The following is a 16,862-nucleotide window of genomic DNA, read 5'->3' on the forward strand; positions in this document are numbered from 1 at the left end:
TTGGGTGGGTGTGTTTTCCTGGGTGTGTGTGTGTGTGTTTTCCTGGGTGGGTATGTGTGTGTGTTTTCCTGGGTGGGTATGTGTATTTTCCTATGTGTGTGTTCTTCAAGTGTGTGATTGTGCATGTGTGCGTGTGTTTTTCCTGTCTTTGAGTGTGCATGTGTGCGAGCGTGTGGACAGCCCATAATTTCACTTTCAAATCAAATATCAAATTTGTAATGTACATATATCAGCCCAGAACACCCTGTATCACAGATAGTCATACGCCCTGGCATATCCAGCATGGCAAATAGTGGTCAGCCCCGCCAAAACCCGCATGGCGGATAGTTGTTGGCCCCGGCGTATCCCTTGTGACATAAACGGCATCATTAAGGTGCCCCTGTCAGCAGGATTGTACATAGTAACCTAGAGACAGTGTCAGCTCGGCGCCGCTGTACTCATTACAATGATACCTGGTGATGAAATCCGTCTTGTGGTTGTTGTGTAATCTTTATTTTCAGTTTTGTGTTAATGATATGCTCGCGGCCTTTGGGGGGGTCTTCATGTGGTGCTCTGATTAGGTATGCATAGTTCAGACTGCTGCTAAGTCACTAATCCCACACTGATTGCCCCCTAGTTTACATGATGAATATTTTATATATATCTTTGGAAAAATAAATCCACTTCTGCAGGCAGATGCACATGTACTGTGTATATAATTAATTTGCTAAAGGTTATCCTGAAATTCATTAAAAAAAATGTGAAAAAAAAAATGTTTTGAAAATGGCGCCAGCCTCGCCTGTGCAGTAGCAGCTATCAGTGTACATAGAGGTGATCCGATGGCTGCTACTGCGCAGGTGGCGCCTACTTTGTAGAGAATGAAAATATCCTCCTCCAGGATGGCACCGCCGGTGCATGCGTAGTAGCAGCTATTGAATCACTTTTATGTATACCCGATAGCTGCTACTGCGCAGGCTGTGGTTGTATATACACACTGTATATACACTTCTCCTGTCACGTTGTAGGAGAGGCTGTATTGCACATCTGGAATGTCATTATTGGTTTATTTTTTATATTCCTATGGCCAAACAAAAACAAATCTTTGAAAAGCTGTTTAAATGGGTTACCCCAAGTAACCCCCTCTCCTCGGTATGTGGGATAACTTGCCAATCTCTGGGACCCCCATAATCTCGAGAACCGGAGCTCTGAAGAGCATCACGTAACTAGAGCTGTGGTGGATCCTGCGCACTGCAGCGCCATTCACATGTAGCTCCTCAAATAACTCCTTTAAAGCACCACTCCTGCATTTTTCTTTATTGCACAGCTGAAGTGGTACTTTAAATATAAGTCTGCTGCCCTCTATCTTATACTCACTTCTCGCTGCATTCATTGGTCTCCAGCATTGCCCCGGTTCGTCTCCTGTGAAAAGTGACCTGCTTGCAGCTCTAGTGTTTCATGGAGCCGCGCAGAGGTCACTTTTCAGTACAAGTCTATGAGACCATCCTCCTGGCCTTGTTCTGGCTCTCATAACCTTGTATTGACAGCTTGTAATGTAACTTCTGACTTCCAGCTGTCAGAAGCTGCGCTTACAAAATGGCGCCATGGGACCAGAGCAGTGCTGAAAAGGGGGGAATATCACTGAGATTAGGGGGCTTACACTTGAAGCGCCACTCCAGCGCTGGAAAAAAAACCTGCTGGAGTAAGTAAATAAAAATCCACTGATCGGGGGTGGGACGTGTTGTAGTATGTGGGCTGGTGGGATTTGTGTGACAGTGCTTCTTTTTTGTCTCAGTCTGGCCCTGGACAGAGCGACCGACCGACCGACCGCAGAGCAGAATCCTGCACTGGTCTGAGAACTGTGACCCAGGCAGCAGAACATGACTAATAAGACCATCAGTCTCCCCACCTTTCGATATAGATGTGTGTGTGTAATATATATATATATATATATATATATATATAATATATATATAGTGCGGTATGGCGACTGGACTGGTCATGTGGTTAGTGGGCAGTATGTATCACAGAGGTGGGTGGCCCGGTGATGGAAGCCTGGGCTTGTTTTGCCCAGCAGATCTACTGCTGAGGTTTACTGTACATTGGGAAGGCTTCCAGGTGACTTTGAGAGATCTGTGGGTCCGTCCAATCACCTACATACCCTACCCCAGGGGGTGAGAATCAAGACATAATGGAGCCTGTTGTTTGGTATATGGTCTGTGTCTTGGGAGGTAGAAGGCCTCCTATGTGAGTGGCTCCAGACCGAGCCTGCGTACTGGACATTGCCCCAGCCTGTGTGCCCACAGCCCTGAGGGAGCAGGGAGCCCAGCTAAGGACATTTTGTGTGGTTTTGCCTGCTCTGAAGGCCATGTCTCCTCCTGTTTTCTTCCTGGCGCACCCAAGTGTGTACTCCCGTCCACAGAGACCTGTTACAATATCTATATATATAATTGTCTAAGGGTTTTTCTGTCTGTCTGTCTTTCTGTCTGTCTTTCTGTCTGTCTGTCTGTCTGTCCTGGAAATCCCGCCTCTCTGATTGGTCGAGGCCGCCAGGCCTCGACCAATCAGCAACGGGCACAGTGACGATGTCATAATGGTTGCCATGGCGACGATGTCATAAAGGTTGCCTCGACCAATCAGCGACGGGCACAGTCTGCCGCGAATTCCGGAATCATCATTGTCCATATACTACGGGGACTGTTGTGAATTCTGTGGCAGAGCTCCCTCCTGTGGTCACAAGTGGTACTTCGGCTGATTCTCTCTGTGAGCTTCCGTTGGTGGAGGAGAGTCGTACTGCGGCTTCTGAGTTTCCTTCCTCAGGTGATGTGGTGAAGTCGTTAGGTGCTGCTCTATTTAACTCCACCTAGTTCTTTGATCCTGGCCTCCAGTCAATGTTCTAGTATTGGACCTGTTTCCTCCTGGATCGTTCCTGTGGCCTGCTGCTCTGCATAGCTAAGTTCTGCTTTTGCTATTTTGTTTGCTGTTTTTTTCTGTCCAGCTTGCTTATTTGTTGTTTCTTGCTTGCTGGAAGCTCTGGGACGCAGAGGGTGTACCTCCGTGCCAATAGTTCGGTACGGAGGGTCTTTTTGCCCCCTTTGCGTGGTTTTTTGTAGGGTTTTGTGTTGACCACAAAGTTACCTTTCCTATCCTCGCTCTGTTCAGAAAGTCGGGCCTCACTTTGCTAAATCTATTTCATCTCTACGTTTGTCTTTTCATCTTAACTCACAGTCATTATATGTGAGGGCTGCCTTTTCCTTTGGGGTATTTCTCTGAGGCAAGGTAGGCTTATTTTCTATCTTCAGGCTAGCTAGTTTCTCAGGCTGTGCCGAGTTGCATAGGGAGTGTTAGGCGCAATCCACGGCTGCCTCTAGTGTGGTTGGAGAGGATTAGGGATTGCGGTCAGCAGAGTTCCCACGTCTCAGAGCTTGTTCTATGTTTTTGGGTTATTGTCAGATCACTGTATGTGCTCTGACTTCTATGTCCATTGTGGTACTGAATTACCTTATCATAACAGTACTGGAGGCCCAAAGTACTAATAATTCTCAATAGACGGAAAAAAGAAGTTCTGAGACCATTTTTTCTCTGCACTGTGTTTTGCCTTTTTTTTTCCCCTAGACATTTGGGTGGTTCAGGACACAGGTGTAGCGATGGACATTAAAGGTCTGTCTTCATGTGTGGCTCAGCTCACGGCAAGAGTACAAAATATTCAAGACTTTGTGGTTCAGAATTCTATGTTAGAACCAAGAATTCCTATTCCTGATTTGTTTTTGGAGATAGAACTAAGTTTCTGAGTTTCAAAAATAATTGTAAACTATTTCTGGCTTTGAAATCTCACTCCTCTGGTGACCCAGTTCAACAAGTTAGGATCATTATTTCTTTTTTACGTGGCGACCCTCAGGACTGGGCATTTTCTCTTGCGTCAGGAGATCCTGCATTAAGTAATATCGATGCGTTTTTCCTGGCGCTCGGATTGCTGTACGATGAGCCTAATTCAGTGGAACAGGCAGAGAAAAATTTGCTGACTCTATGTCAGGGTCAGGATGAGATAGAGATATATTGTCAGAAATTTAGAAAGTGGTCCGTACTCACTCAATGGAATGAAGGTGCGCTTGCAGCTATTTTCAGAAAGGGTCTCTCTGAAGCCCTTAAGGATGTCATGGTGGGATTTCCTATGCCTGCTGGTCTGAATGAGTCTATGTCTTTGGCCATTCAGATCGGTCGACGCTTGCGTGAGCGTAAATCTGTGCACCATTTGGCGGTATTATCTGAGCATAAACCTGAGCCTATGCAGTGCGATAGGACTTTGACCAGAGTTGAACGGCAAGAACACAGACGTCTGAATGGGCTGTTTCTACTGTGGTGATTCCACTCATGCTATCTCTGATTGTCCTAAGCGCACTAAGCGGTTCGCTAGGTCTGCCACCATTGGTACGGTACAGTCAAAATTTCTTTTGTCCGTTACCTTGATCTGCTCTTTGTCATCTTATTCTGTCATGGCATTTGTGGATTCAGGCGCTGCCCTGAATTTGATGGACTTGGAGTATGCTAGGCGTTGTGGGTTTTTCTTGGAGCCCTTGCAGTGTCCTATTCCATTGAGAGGAATTGATGCTACGCCTTTGGCCAAGAATAAGCCTCAGTATTGGACCCAGCTGACCATGTGCATGGCTCCTGCACATCAGGAGGTTATTCGCTTTCTGGTGTTGCATAATCTGCATGATGTGGTCGTGTTGGGGTTGCCATGGCTACAAGTCCATAATCCAGTATTAGATTGGAAATCCATGTCTGTGTCCAGCTGGGATTGTCAGGGGGTACATGGTGATGTCCCATTTCTGTCTATTTCGTCATCCACCCCTTCTGAGGTTCCAGAGTTATTGTCTGATTACCGGGATGTATTTCATGAGCCCAAGTCCGATACCCTACCTCCGCACAGGGATTGTGATTGTGCTATCGATTTGATTCCTGGTAGTAAATTCCCAAAAGGTCGACTGTTTAATTTATCTGTGCCTGAGCACGCCGCTATGCGGAGTTATGTGAAGGAGTCCTTGGAGAAGGGGCATATTCGCCCGTCATCGTCGCCATTGGGAGCAGGGTTCTTTTTTGTGGCCAAGAAGGATGGTTCGCTGAGACCTTGTATAGATTACCGCCTTCTAAATAAGATCACGGTTAAATTTCAGTACCCCTTGCCGTTGTTATCTGATTTGTTTGCTCGGATTAAGGGGGCTAGTTGGTTCACCAAGATAGATCTTCGTGGTGCGTATAATCTTGTGCGTATTAAGCGAGGCGATGAATGGAAAACTGCATTTAATACGCCCGAGGGCCATTTTGAGTATCTAGTAATGCCTTTCGGACTTGCCAATGCTCCATCAGTGTTTCAGTCCTTTATGCATGACATCTTCCGAGAGTACCTGGATAAATTCCTGATTGTGTACTTGGATGACATTTTGATCTTCTTGGATGATTGGGAGTCTCATGTGAAGCAGGTCAGAACGGTGTTTCAGGTCCTGCGTGCTAATTCTTTGTTTGTGAAGGGATCAAAGTGTCTCTTTGGTGTTCAGAAGGTTTCATTTTTGGGGTTCATCTTTTCCCCTTCTACTATCGATATGGACCCTGTTAAGGTCCAAGCCATCCATGATTGGACTCAGCCGACATCTCTGAAAAGTCTGCAAAAGTTCCTGGGCTTTGCTAATTTTTATCGTCGCTTCATCTGCAATTTTTCTAGTATTGCTAAACCATTGACCGATTTGACCAAGAAGGGTGCTGATGTGGTCAATTGGTCTTCTGCTGCTGTGGAAGCTTTTCAAGAGTTAAAGCGTCGTTTTTCCTCTGCCCCTGTGTTGTGTCAACCAGATGTTTCGCTTCCATTCCAGGTCGAGGTTGATGCTTCTGAGATTGGAGCAGGGGCTGTTTTGTCGCAGAGAAGTTCTGATTGCTCGGTGATGAAACCATGCGCCTTCTTTTCCAGGAAGTTTTTGCCTGCTGAGCGTAATTATGATGTTGGCAATCGAGAGTTGCTGGCCATGAAGTGGGCATTCGAGGAGTGGCGTCATTGGCTTGAAGGAGCTAAGCATTGCGTGGTGGTCTTGACTGATCATAAGAACTTGACTTATCTCGAGTCTGCCAAGCGGTTGAATCCTAGACAGGCTCGTTGGTCGCTGTTTTTTGCCCGTTTTGACTTTGTGATTTCGTACCTTCCGGGCTCTAAAAATGTGAAGGCGGATGCTCTGTCTAGGAGTTTTGTGCCCGACTCTCCGGGGTTTATCTGAGCCGGCGGGTATTCTCAAAGAGGGAGTAATTGTGTCTGCCATCTCCCCTGATTTGCGGCGGGTGCTGCAAAAATTTCAGGCTAATAAACCTGATCGTTGCCCAGCGGAGAAACTGTTTGTCCCTGATAGGTGGGCGAATAACGTTATCTCTGAGGTTCATTGTTCGGTGTTGGCTGGTCATCCTGGAATCTTTGGTACCAGAGAGTTAGTGGCTAGATCCATTTGGTGGCCATCTCTGTTGCGGGATGTGCGTTCTTTTGTGCAGTCCTGTGGGATTTGTGCTCGGGCTAAGCCCTGCTGTTCTCGTGCCAGTGGGTTGCTTTTGCCCTTGCCGGTCCCGAAGAGGCCTTGGACACATATCTCTATGGATTTTATTTCAGATCTTCCCGTCTCTCAAAAGATGTCAGTCATTTGGGTGGTCTGTGATCGCTTCTCTAAGATGGTCCATTTGGTACCCTTGTCTAAATTACCGTCCTCCTCTGATTTGGTGCCATTGTTCTTCCAGCATGTGGTTCGTTTACATGGCATTCCAGAGAATATCGTTTCTGACAGAGGTTCCCAGTTTGTTTCGAGGTTTTGGCGAGCCTTTTGTGCTAGGATGGGCATTGACTTGTCTTTTTCCTCGGCTTTCCATCCTCAGACTAATGGCCAGACCGAACGAACCAATCAGACCTTGGAAACATATCTGAGATGCTTTGTTTCTGCTGATCAGGATGACTGGGTGTCCTTTTTGCCTTTGGCTGAGTTCGCCCTTAATAATCGGGCCAGCTCGGCTACCTTGGTTTCGCCGTTTTTCTGCAACTCTGGGTTCCACCCTCGTTTCTCTTCAGGGCAGGTTGAGTCTTCGGACTGTCCTGGTGTGGATACTGTGGTGGACAGGTTGCAGCAGATTTGGACTCATGTAGTGGACAATTTGACCTTGTCCCAGGAGAAGGCTCAACGTTTCGCTAATCGCAGACGCTGTGTGGGTCCCCGATTTCGTGTTGGGGATTTGGTTTGGTTATCTTCTCGTCATATTCCTATGAAGGTTTCCTCTCCTAAGTTTAAACCTCGTTTCATTGGTCCGTATAGGATTTCTGAGGTTCTTAACCCTGTCTTTTCGTCTGACCCTTCCAGATTCTTTTTCCATACATAACGTATTCCATAGGTCATTGTTGCGGAGATACGTGGCACCTATGGTTCCCTCTGTTGATCCTCCTGCCCCGGTTTTGGTGGAGGGGGAGTTGGAGTATATTGTGGAGAAGATTTTGGATTCTCGTGTTTCAAGACGGAAACTCCAGTATCTGGTTAAGTGGAAGGGTTATGCTCAGGAAGATAATTCCTGGGTTTTGGCCTCTGATGTCCATGCTCCCGATCTTGTTCGTGCCTTTCATATGGCTCATCCTGGTCGTCCTGGGGGCTCTGGTGAGGGTTCGGTGACCTTTCCTCAAGGGGGGGGTACTGTTGTGAATTCTGTGGCAGAGCTCCCTCCTGTGGTCACAAGTGGTACTTCGGCTGATTCTCTCTGTGAGCTTCCGTTGGTGGAGGAGAGTGGTACTGCGGCTTCTGAGTTTCCTTCCTCAGGTGATGTGGTGAAGTCGTTAGGTGCTGCTCTATTTAAGTCCACCTAGTGCTTTGATCCTGGCCTCCAGTCAATGTTCTAGTATTGGACCTGTTTCCTCCTGGATCGTTCCTGTGGCCTGCTGCTCTGCATAGCTAAGTTATGCTTTTGCTATTTTGTTTGCTGTTTTTTTCTGTCCAGCTTGCTTATTTGTTGTTTCTTGCTTGCTGGAAGCTCTGGGACGCAGAGGGTGTACCTCCGTGCCGTTAGTTCAGTACGGAGGGTCTTTTTGCTCCCTTTGCGTGGTTTTTTGTAGGGTTTTGTGTTGACAGCAAAGTTACCTTTCCTATCCTCGCTCTGTTCAGAAAGTCGGGCCTCACTTTGCTAAATCTATTTCATCTCTACGTTTGTCTTTTCATCTTAACTCACAGTCATTATATGTGAGGGCTGCCTTTTCCTTTGGGGTATTTCTCTGAGGCAAGGTAGGCTTATTTTCTATCTTCAGGCTAGCTAGTTTCTCAGGCTGTGCCGAGTTGCATAGGGAGCGTTAGGCGCAATCCACGGCTGCCTCTAGTGTGGTTGGAGAGGATTAGGGATTGCGGTCAGCAGAGTTCCCACGTCTCAGAGCTTGTTCTATGTTTTTGGGTCATTGTCAGATCACTGTATGTGCTCTGACTTCTATGTCCATTGTGGTACTGAATTACCTTATCATTACAGGGGACATGCATATTCTAGAATACCCGATGCGTTAGAATCGGGCCACAATCTAGTATATATATATGGAGGGACTGTATTGTGCTGTTATGGAGGTAGTGTATAGTGCTGTTATGGAGGTAATGTATGGTGCTGTTATGGAGGGACTGTATGGTGGTGTTTTGAAGGTACTGTATGGTGGTGTTATGGAGGTAATGTATTGTGCTGTTATGGAGCTATTGTATGGTGGTGTTATGGAGGGACTGTATGGTGGTGCTATGGAGGGACTGTATTGTGGTGTTATGGAGGTAGTATATGGTGCTGTTATGGAGGGACTGTATGGTGGTGTTTTGAAGGTACTGTATGGTGGTGTTATGAAGGCAATGTATGGTGGTGTTATGGAGGTATTGTATGGAGGTGTTATGAAGGGACCATATGGTGGTGTTATGGAGGGACTGTATTGTGGTGTTATGGAGGTAGTGTATGGTGCTGTTATGGAGGTAATGTATGGTTCTGTTATGGAGGTATTGTATGGTGGTGTTATAGGGACCATATGGCACTGTTATGGAGGAACTGTATTGTGGTGTTATGGAGGTAGTGTATGGTGCTGTTATGGAGCTATTGTATGGTGGTGTTATGGAGGGACCGTATGGTGGTGTTATGGAGGGACTGTATTGTGGTGTTATGGAGGTAGTGTATGGTGCTGTTATGGAGGTATTGTATGGTGGTGTTATGGAGGGACCGTATGGTGGTGTTATGGAGGGACTATATTGTGGTTTTATGGAGGTAATGTATTGTGCTGTTATGGAGCTATTTTATGGTGGTGCTATGGAGGGACTGTATTGTGGTGTTATGGAGGTAGTATATGGTGCTGTTATGGAGGTATTGTATGGTGGTGTTATGAAGGGACCATATGGTGGTGTTATGGAGGGACTGTATTGTGGTGTTATGGAGGTAGTGTATGGTGCTGTTATGGAGCTATTGTATGGTGGTGTTATGGAGGGACCATATGGTGGTGTTATGGAGGGACTGTATGGTGGTGTTATGGAGGTAGTGTATGGTGCTGTTATGGAGCTATTGTATGGTGGTGTTATGGAGGAACTGTATGGTGGTGTTATGGAAGTAATGTATGGTGCTGTTATGGAGGTATTGTATGGTGGTGTTATAGGGACCATATGGCACTGTTATGGAGGAACTGTATTGTGGTGTTATGGAGGTAGTGTATGGTGCTGTTATGGTGCTATTGTATGGTGGCGTTATGGAGGGACCGTATGGTGGTGTTATGGAGGGACTGTATTGTGGTGTTATGGAGGTAGTGTATAGTGCTGTTATGGAGGTAATGTATGGTGCTGTTATGGAGGGACTGTATGATGGTGTTTTGAAGGTACTGTATGGTGGTGTTATGAAGGTACTGTATGGTGGTGTTATGAAGGCACTGTATGGAGGTGTTATGAAGGGACCATATGGTGGTGTTATGGAGGGACTGTATTGTGATGTTATGGAGGTGGTGTATGGTGCTGTTATGGAGGTAATGTATGGTGCTGTTATGGAGGTATTGTATGGTGGTGTTATAGGGACCATATGGCACTGTTATGGAGGAACTGTATTGTGGTGTTATGGAGGTAGTGTATGGTGCTGTTATGGAGGTATTGTATGGTGGTGTTATGAAGGGACCATATGGTGGTGTTATGGAGGGATTGTATTGTGCTGTTATGGAGGTAGTGTATGGTGCTGTTATGGAGGTAATGTATGGTGCTGTTATGGAGGTATTGTATGGTGGTGTTATAGGGACCATATGGCACTGTTATGGAGGAACTGTATTGTGGTGTTATGGAGGTAGTGTATGGTGCTGTTATGGAGCTATTGTATGGTGGTGTAATGGAGGGACTGTATTGTGGTGTTATGGAGGTAGTGTATGGTGCTGTTATGGAGGTAATGTATGGTGCTGTTATGGAGGGACTGTATGGTGGTGTTTTGAAGGTACTGTATGGTGGTGTTATGAAGGCACTGTATGGTGGTGTTAAGGAGGTACTCTATGGTGGAGTTATGGAGGTTTTGTATGGTGCCATTATGGAGATACTGTATGGGTGGCGGACAGCGGGAATGGTGAGCAGTGATCCACATACAAGCTGAAGATTACATGGCCTGACAAGGGGAGATGAGGGAATGGAGTATTGGGCAAAGTGTTTTACTGCTACTACTTCAAGGACTGTGGTGTGTGTGTGCGTCATTATACAGTGAGGCTGTGCGTGTGTGTCATTATACAGTGGGGCTGTGCGTGTGTGTGTTATTGGTGCATTCACTTTGTGTCATTCTATGTGACTGCAGACTTGTGAATCCTCACGTTGCTCGCAGTGCTGTGGTTATTTGGCGGGTGTGTGACTGCAAGTTTGTGATTTGCATACATGCGGTCACATGCCGACTAGACTTGCATGGCCTAATGCAACTGTATTGAACAAGGTCAGAAACAGTCTAGTTGGAATGTGGCTGGGAATATATGTATCGCATGCTTTCGGTCACAAGACCACCTGTTTCTGGCGCCGGGACCAGAGAATCTTCACAGTGCACAGTGCGCACGATATGAGGATTCACACATAGTGACTGTAGACATGTAGCATAAGATCCGACAACCCCTTTTAAGGATGGGCCGCTATTCATGTGTAAGAGGGTGGTGCTGTTATGGACAGTAAGGTACACACTGTCACTTTAAGAGACTGCACCCCCTTGTCTGGCATGATGGAATGTTCTGCTTTCCCCTGCAATAGACTGTGTGAATGAACTGGACTCAGCAGAGGGTGGGGGTGGAGCCTGGACAGCTGTGTGAGCTGGAGCTGCTGCAGAGAGAACTTTGTGCTTATAGCTGCAAGAGAGGACCCACAGCCTGTAACGGAGGGGACTTGTGAAATTTGACAGACTTTTCCGGGTGCAGCAAGTCACGAAGATACAGAGAAAGGGATTTACAGTTTCCAGGAGCACCTCCAGGACCCCGAAGCAAGGAGAAGACCACGTTCTATGGAGCTGGCAGAAAGCCGTGCGCACCACCGTACTAAACTGTTGGGGGCTCCGGGACTGGATCTGAGTCCCCACCATCACCGTGAGTTTGTTCCTGTTTTGTGCACATGTCAGGGCCTAGTGTAGGCTTCAATAGTCAGTACATGGGAGCCGTGTGGCCTGCTTAGTAAAGGCCAGGGAGGTTATACGTAGAGTAGTATCATTATTTGTTTATTGTTTGCATTTACTTGTGTGGCATATATTGAATCTGTAACAATTGGAGCACTGTGCTATTCTACGGACAAGCTAAAGAATATAACTCTTGTAAATTATCTTTTGCCATTGCATACCCCTGTTTGCATCTTCCTCATCCACGTCATTCCTTGCCTTCCAATAAATCTACCCTTTGTTGTTTGCACCTCATTTTGTGTATGATAGTCTTCCTGCACCGTGGTGGTCCCCCGGCCATCGCTTCACATGGGCCACTGCTGTGTGCTTGCCCCCCAGGCTAAAATTTGCCAGCCAGCCCCTGGCCCAGCCTGTGCTTCTGGAGGCATGCCCCCGTAAGTTAGGCAGGCTCTCATTGCTTCAGAAATGTCAAATATGGACGTTATATGTGGTTTAGGTACACTGTGGTGCTCAGAAGGGTGGGAGGCATTTGGATTTGGGAGCACAGAATTTGCAGAATTTCTTTTGGTGGGTTACTTACCCCTTGCTTTGGGGTTTCCATCTAAATCTGAGTGATGTGATTCAGATGAAAACCCTGAGAAATCCATTCACTATAATGAGGCAGCAGAGTTACTCTTGACTCCGTCTAGCCTCAGTTCAGCTGTGTACTTCTTTTCAGAAGTGCACAGAACTGTGGCCGATGGCACTTTTATGCACACCTAAAAAGACGGACACCGCTGGATCACAGGTCAGATGACGTCCACAATGCCTCCATCTGCCTCATTATAGGAAATCTTCTCCGAGGGTTCCATCTGAATCACGTATTTCAGAGATTAACATGGAACCCCCGGTGTAATCGCTCAACGCAGAGTTCAGGATAAATGTGCCCTGAACCTTACTGCGGTCTTTGGGAGGCAGACTGAAAAAATTAACAGTAGGTGAAAAATTGTTTTTATTTATTTTTTATGCTGCTCCTTATGCCGTATAAGTGATTAGGCAACTTTTTTCTTCGGGCTGATGCGATTACAGAGATACCATATTTATACCGGGTTTTTATGTTTTGCTGCTGTCACACACTAAAAAATGCTTTTTATTGCAAAAAATAGTTTTTTCATCAACACATTTTGAGAACTATTAATTTTTCCATATTTTGGCCCACAGAGTCATGTGATGGCTTGTTTTTTGCAGGACGAGTTCACATTTTTATTCATTTATTCATTTTCGGACACATGTGTGGTAAAATTGATAACGCAGTTTTATTTTTCGGGCCAGTACGATTACAGTGATACCTCATTTACCATATTTTTTAGGTTATAAGACGCACTTTTTTCCCCAAAAATTTTTTGGGGGGCAAAATGGGGGTGCATCTTATAATGTGAATGTACCTTACCGATACCGTTGCTGCAGGCCGCAGGCTGGGATGAAGGGGTGTCCGGCGGTGCTACAGGTGTCCGGCGTTGCTACCCAGTGCTCTGCGGGTGTCTCCGGTGCCCGGCGGCGCTGCGGGGGTGTCTGGCGGTGCTACTGCAGGTGTTCGGCGCTGCTGGCCACTGCTCTGCTGGTGTCTCCGGTGCTGTGGGTGCGTGGCCAGCACTGCCCTATGCTGCTGCGGCAGTCTCCGGTGCTGCCGGGGGAAACCCCGGAAGTCCCATGGTCTCCTGTGCGGTGGACTCCAGTAAAATGGCTGCCGGGCGGGGCGGTGCATGAGCAGTTGGAGATCTCCATCTGGGTATGCGCCGCTCCCCCAGTGGCCATTTTGCCAGAGTCCACCGAACAAGAAACCATGGGACTGCCGGGGCTCTGGTCTTTTACAAAATGTCGGCAGAGCCCCTGCAGCACTGGAGACCGTCACAGCAGCACTGGGCAGTGCCGTCTGAGCACCCGCAGCAGCAGAGACCAGCAGAGCATCGGGCAGCAGTGCCGGACACCCATGGCAGGACTTCCAGACACCACCCGCAGCGCCGCCAGGCACCAGAGACACCCACAGAGCAATGGGCAGCAGCACCAGACACCAGCAGCACAGCCGGACACCCCTTCATCCCAGCCTGCGGCCTGCAGCATCACCCCTCTCCTGCCTCCTCCAGCAGCGACCCTGGGTCCCCACTTCACTACAGTTACCACCCCCGGTAAGCAATAAGACGCATGGATTATAAAAAGACTATGGATTATAAGAAGCACCACCATTTTAATAAAAAAATCTCCTCAAAATTTGGGGTACATCTTATCATACGGAGCATCTTATAAATAAAAAAATACTGTATATCTTTTTTTATGTTTTGACGTTTTTATACAATAAAGACTATTTTACAGAAAAATTAATTATTTTTGCATTGCTTTATTGTGAGAGCTATAACATTTTTATTTTTCCACTGATGGAGCTTTATGGCAGCTTGTTTTTTTGCAGGAAAAAATTACGTTTTCAGAGGTACCATGTTTATTTATATCCTTCTTTTTGATCGCATTTTATTTCACTCTTTGTTCGGCGGTATGATGATAAAGCGTTGTTTTTTGCCTTGTTTTTCTTTTTTTTACGGTGTTCACTAAAGGAGCTAACTAGTGGGACAGCTTTGCAGTCATTGCGGACACGGTGATACCAAATATGTGTACTTTTATTGTTTGGTGTTTTTTTTCATTCAAATATTTATTTAAAGATACAATATCTTTTGATTTTTTCATTATTTTTTTTTTAAACATTTTTACAATTATTTTTAAAAAATGTTAAACTTTTTTCTAACTTTTTTACTTTGTCCCACTATGGGACTATCATTTTTTTGCAGGCTGATCGCCTCTACAGCACGGAGATGAAGCGGCATGACGTCGCAGGGATGCCTGCTCGCTAAATTGCTGTGACGTACTCTGTACGTCCAAGATCGGTAAGTACCAACCGACCATGATGTACTGAGTATGTCCAAGGTCGGAAAGGGGTTAAAATTTGCATTAAAAAATGCAGCAACAACGAAACTTGTGAACATAGCCTTATATTCCAGACAGCATCCTCCCTTGAGCCTGGAAGAGGTAATCTGTAAAGTGATAAAAGATGATTTCTCAGTAACAATACATCTGATAGGAGGCACACAGGAATGACTTTTTCAGCAGTCTATAGCTGTATGCCAATATTAATAGTTTAGATAGGTGAAATGTGGTGGCAGATTCCCTTTAAAAAACCAGAATGCTGATATTACCGTCACATCTCCGGTCACTACATGACAAGTCTGTCACTGAGGCTGAATGATGGCATGGTGCATTTTACAAAACAGCTTGTAACTTATCTGTACTGTAGTGATGTAAGAAATTAAACAGAACAGTCCTATTGATTGCAGCCACATTTTATGAGATGTCCCTCTACTAACAGAACAGTGCCCCCCATAAAGCAGATGACAGGGTGCTACTCACACTGCGGATGTGGGGGTAGCGGTCTATAAATCTCCCCTGATAGATCAGGCTCGGCTCCTCGCTCCTCTCGGCTCCCATTATCCCTCCTGGTGGAACTTAGAATTTCACTCTGGTAACTCCAGCAAAGATTCTGCTGGTGCCTGGCAACACTGAATGTGTACAGTCCGTTACCTGGCAACCAGTGACGACTCTCAGTTCTGGAGGTCTATGCTGTTCACACATCTCTGTACATGGAACCTGAGCTTCCTGCCTGGTCACACTGCCCTAATCACAGGGGATATGCACTGCTCACTACTTACCAGGGGGATTGTAACCAGCGTCGGACTGGAGCACCTTGGGCCCACCAGAGAAAATCATTCTTGGGGCCCACTATGTAGCTACATAGAAATAGATACAAGACCACCAATTGTGCGGTAAAAAGCGCTAATATCAGGGTATAATATAAGGTAGTTCATGTCTTAATAATGTAGCAAGGGTTGGGGTAGCCCCCTCACAGAATATAATGTAGCCCCCTCATAAAATATAATGCAGTCCCCTCTCATAGAATATAATGCAGCACCCCACAAAATATAATGCAACCCTCTCAGGTATGACGCAGTCCCCACCATAGAATATAATGTAGCACCCCATAGGGTATAATATAGTGTAATGCCACCCACCACATAATATAATGTAGTCCCCTGAGAGAATGCAGTTCCACCACAGAATATAATGCAGCCCCCCCATAGAGTATACTGTAGCCCCCTCATATAGTATGATGTAGCCCCCATAATATTATGTAGTCCCCTGAGAGAATAATGCAGCCCCACCACAGAATATAATGCAGCCCCCCATAGAGTATACTGTAACCCCTCATATAGTATGATGTAGCCCCCCATAATATAATGTAGTACCTTGAGTATAATGCAGTCCCCCCACAGAATATAATGTAGCCCCCCAGGGCCGTATTTAGAGTTTCTGCTGCCCTAGGCACTTTTAGCGCAGCCTCCCCTTTTGGTGAGTATGACACTATCGGCAGTGACTTTGGCAAGAATCGCTGATGTGAAAGTCGCCTTTTGCAGCAGATCGGGCAGTTTTTCTGCATCTGCCGCGTAACGGATCACTTATGGCAACACTGCGTTCGGCCTCATTCATTCCCTATAGGATTTGCGGCACTTGCCGTGATCTGGCAAATGTGGTACCATACCTCCCAACTTTTGAAGGGAAGGAGGTATTAAGTTTGCGGCGCGAGTAGTGCGCCGCGGCAAATATTAGGCTACGCCTCTGACCAGACCCATTTCACAACTAGTCACACCCATATCCACGTCCCAACCGCAGCCATTTAGCACTGCTGATCACACTGTTTTATATACAATAATTATAAGCAAACAAAAATATGGCCACACATGATGCTCAATACTGTATAACGGCCACCACACATGATGCTCCATACTGTATAACGGCCACACATGATGCTCCATACTGTATAATGTCCATTGGCCACACATGATGCTCCATACTGTATAACGGCCACACATGATGCTCAATACTGTATAATGACCCCCCTCCTGTATGCATGGCTCATCTCCCTCCTATCCCATATACATAGCTCATATTACCCCCTCCTGTATGCATGACTCATATCTCCCCATGTATTCATGGCTCATATCCCCCCCCCCTATGCATGGCTCATATCCCCCCCCATGCATGGCTCATATCCCCCCCCTGTATGCATGGCTCATATCCCCCCCGTATGCATGGCTTATATTCCCCCCTGTATGCATGGCTTATATTCCCCCCTGTATGCATGGCTCATATTCCACCCCTGTATGCATGGCTCATATTCCCCCCTGCATGGC

General features: G+C 46.4%; 1 protein-coding gene across 1 annotated transcript in view; it reads right to left on the reverse strand.

Annotated features, from left to right (window-relative positions):
• EFHB (EF-hand domain family member B) overlaps nucleotides 1–15,160 on the reverse strand; it is a 90,414-nt gene extending 75,254 nt beyond the window's left edge. Inside the window, exon 1 of the mRNA XM_069729972.1 lies at nucleotides 15,025–15,160. Within this exon, the coding sequence (XP_069586073.1) occupies nucleotides 15,025–15,102 (78 nt within the window). The 5' untranslated portion in view covers nucleotides 15,103–15,160. The remainder of the gene's footprint in view (nucleotides 1–15,024) is intronic.
• Nucleotides 15,161–16,862: the final 1,702 nt, after the last annotated feature.

Source organism: Ranitomeya imitator, chromosome 6 (genome assembly GCF_032444005.1).
Source record: "Ranitomeya imitator isolate aRanImi1 chromosome 6, aRanImi1.pri, whole genome shotgun sequence".
Classification (NCBI taxonomy): domain Eukaryota; kingdom Metazoa; phylum Chordata; class Amphibia; order Anura; family Dendrobatidae; genus Ranitomeya; species Ranitomeya imitator.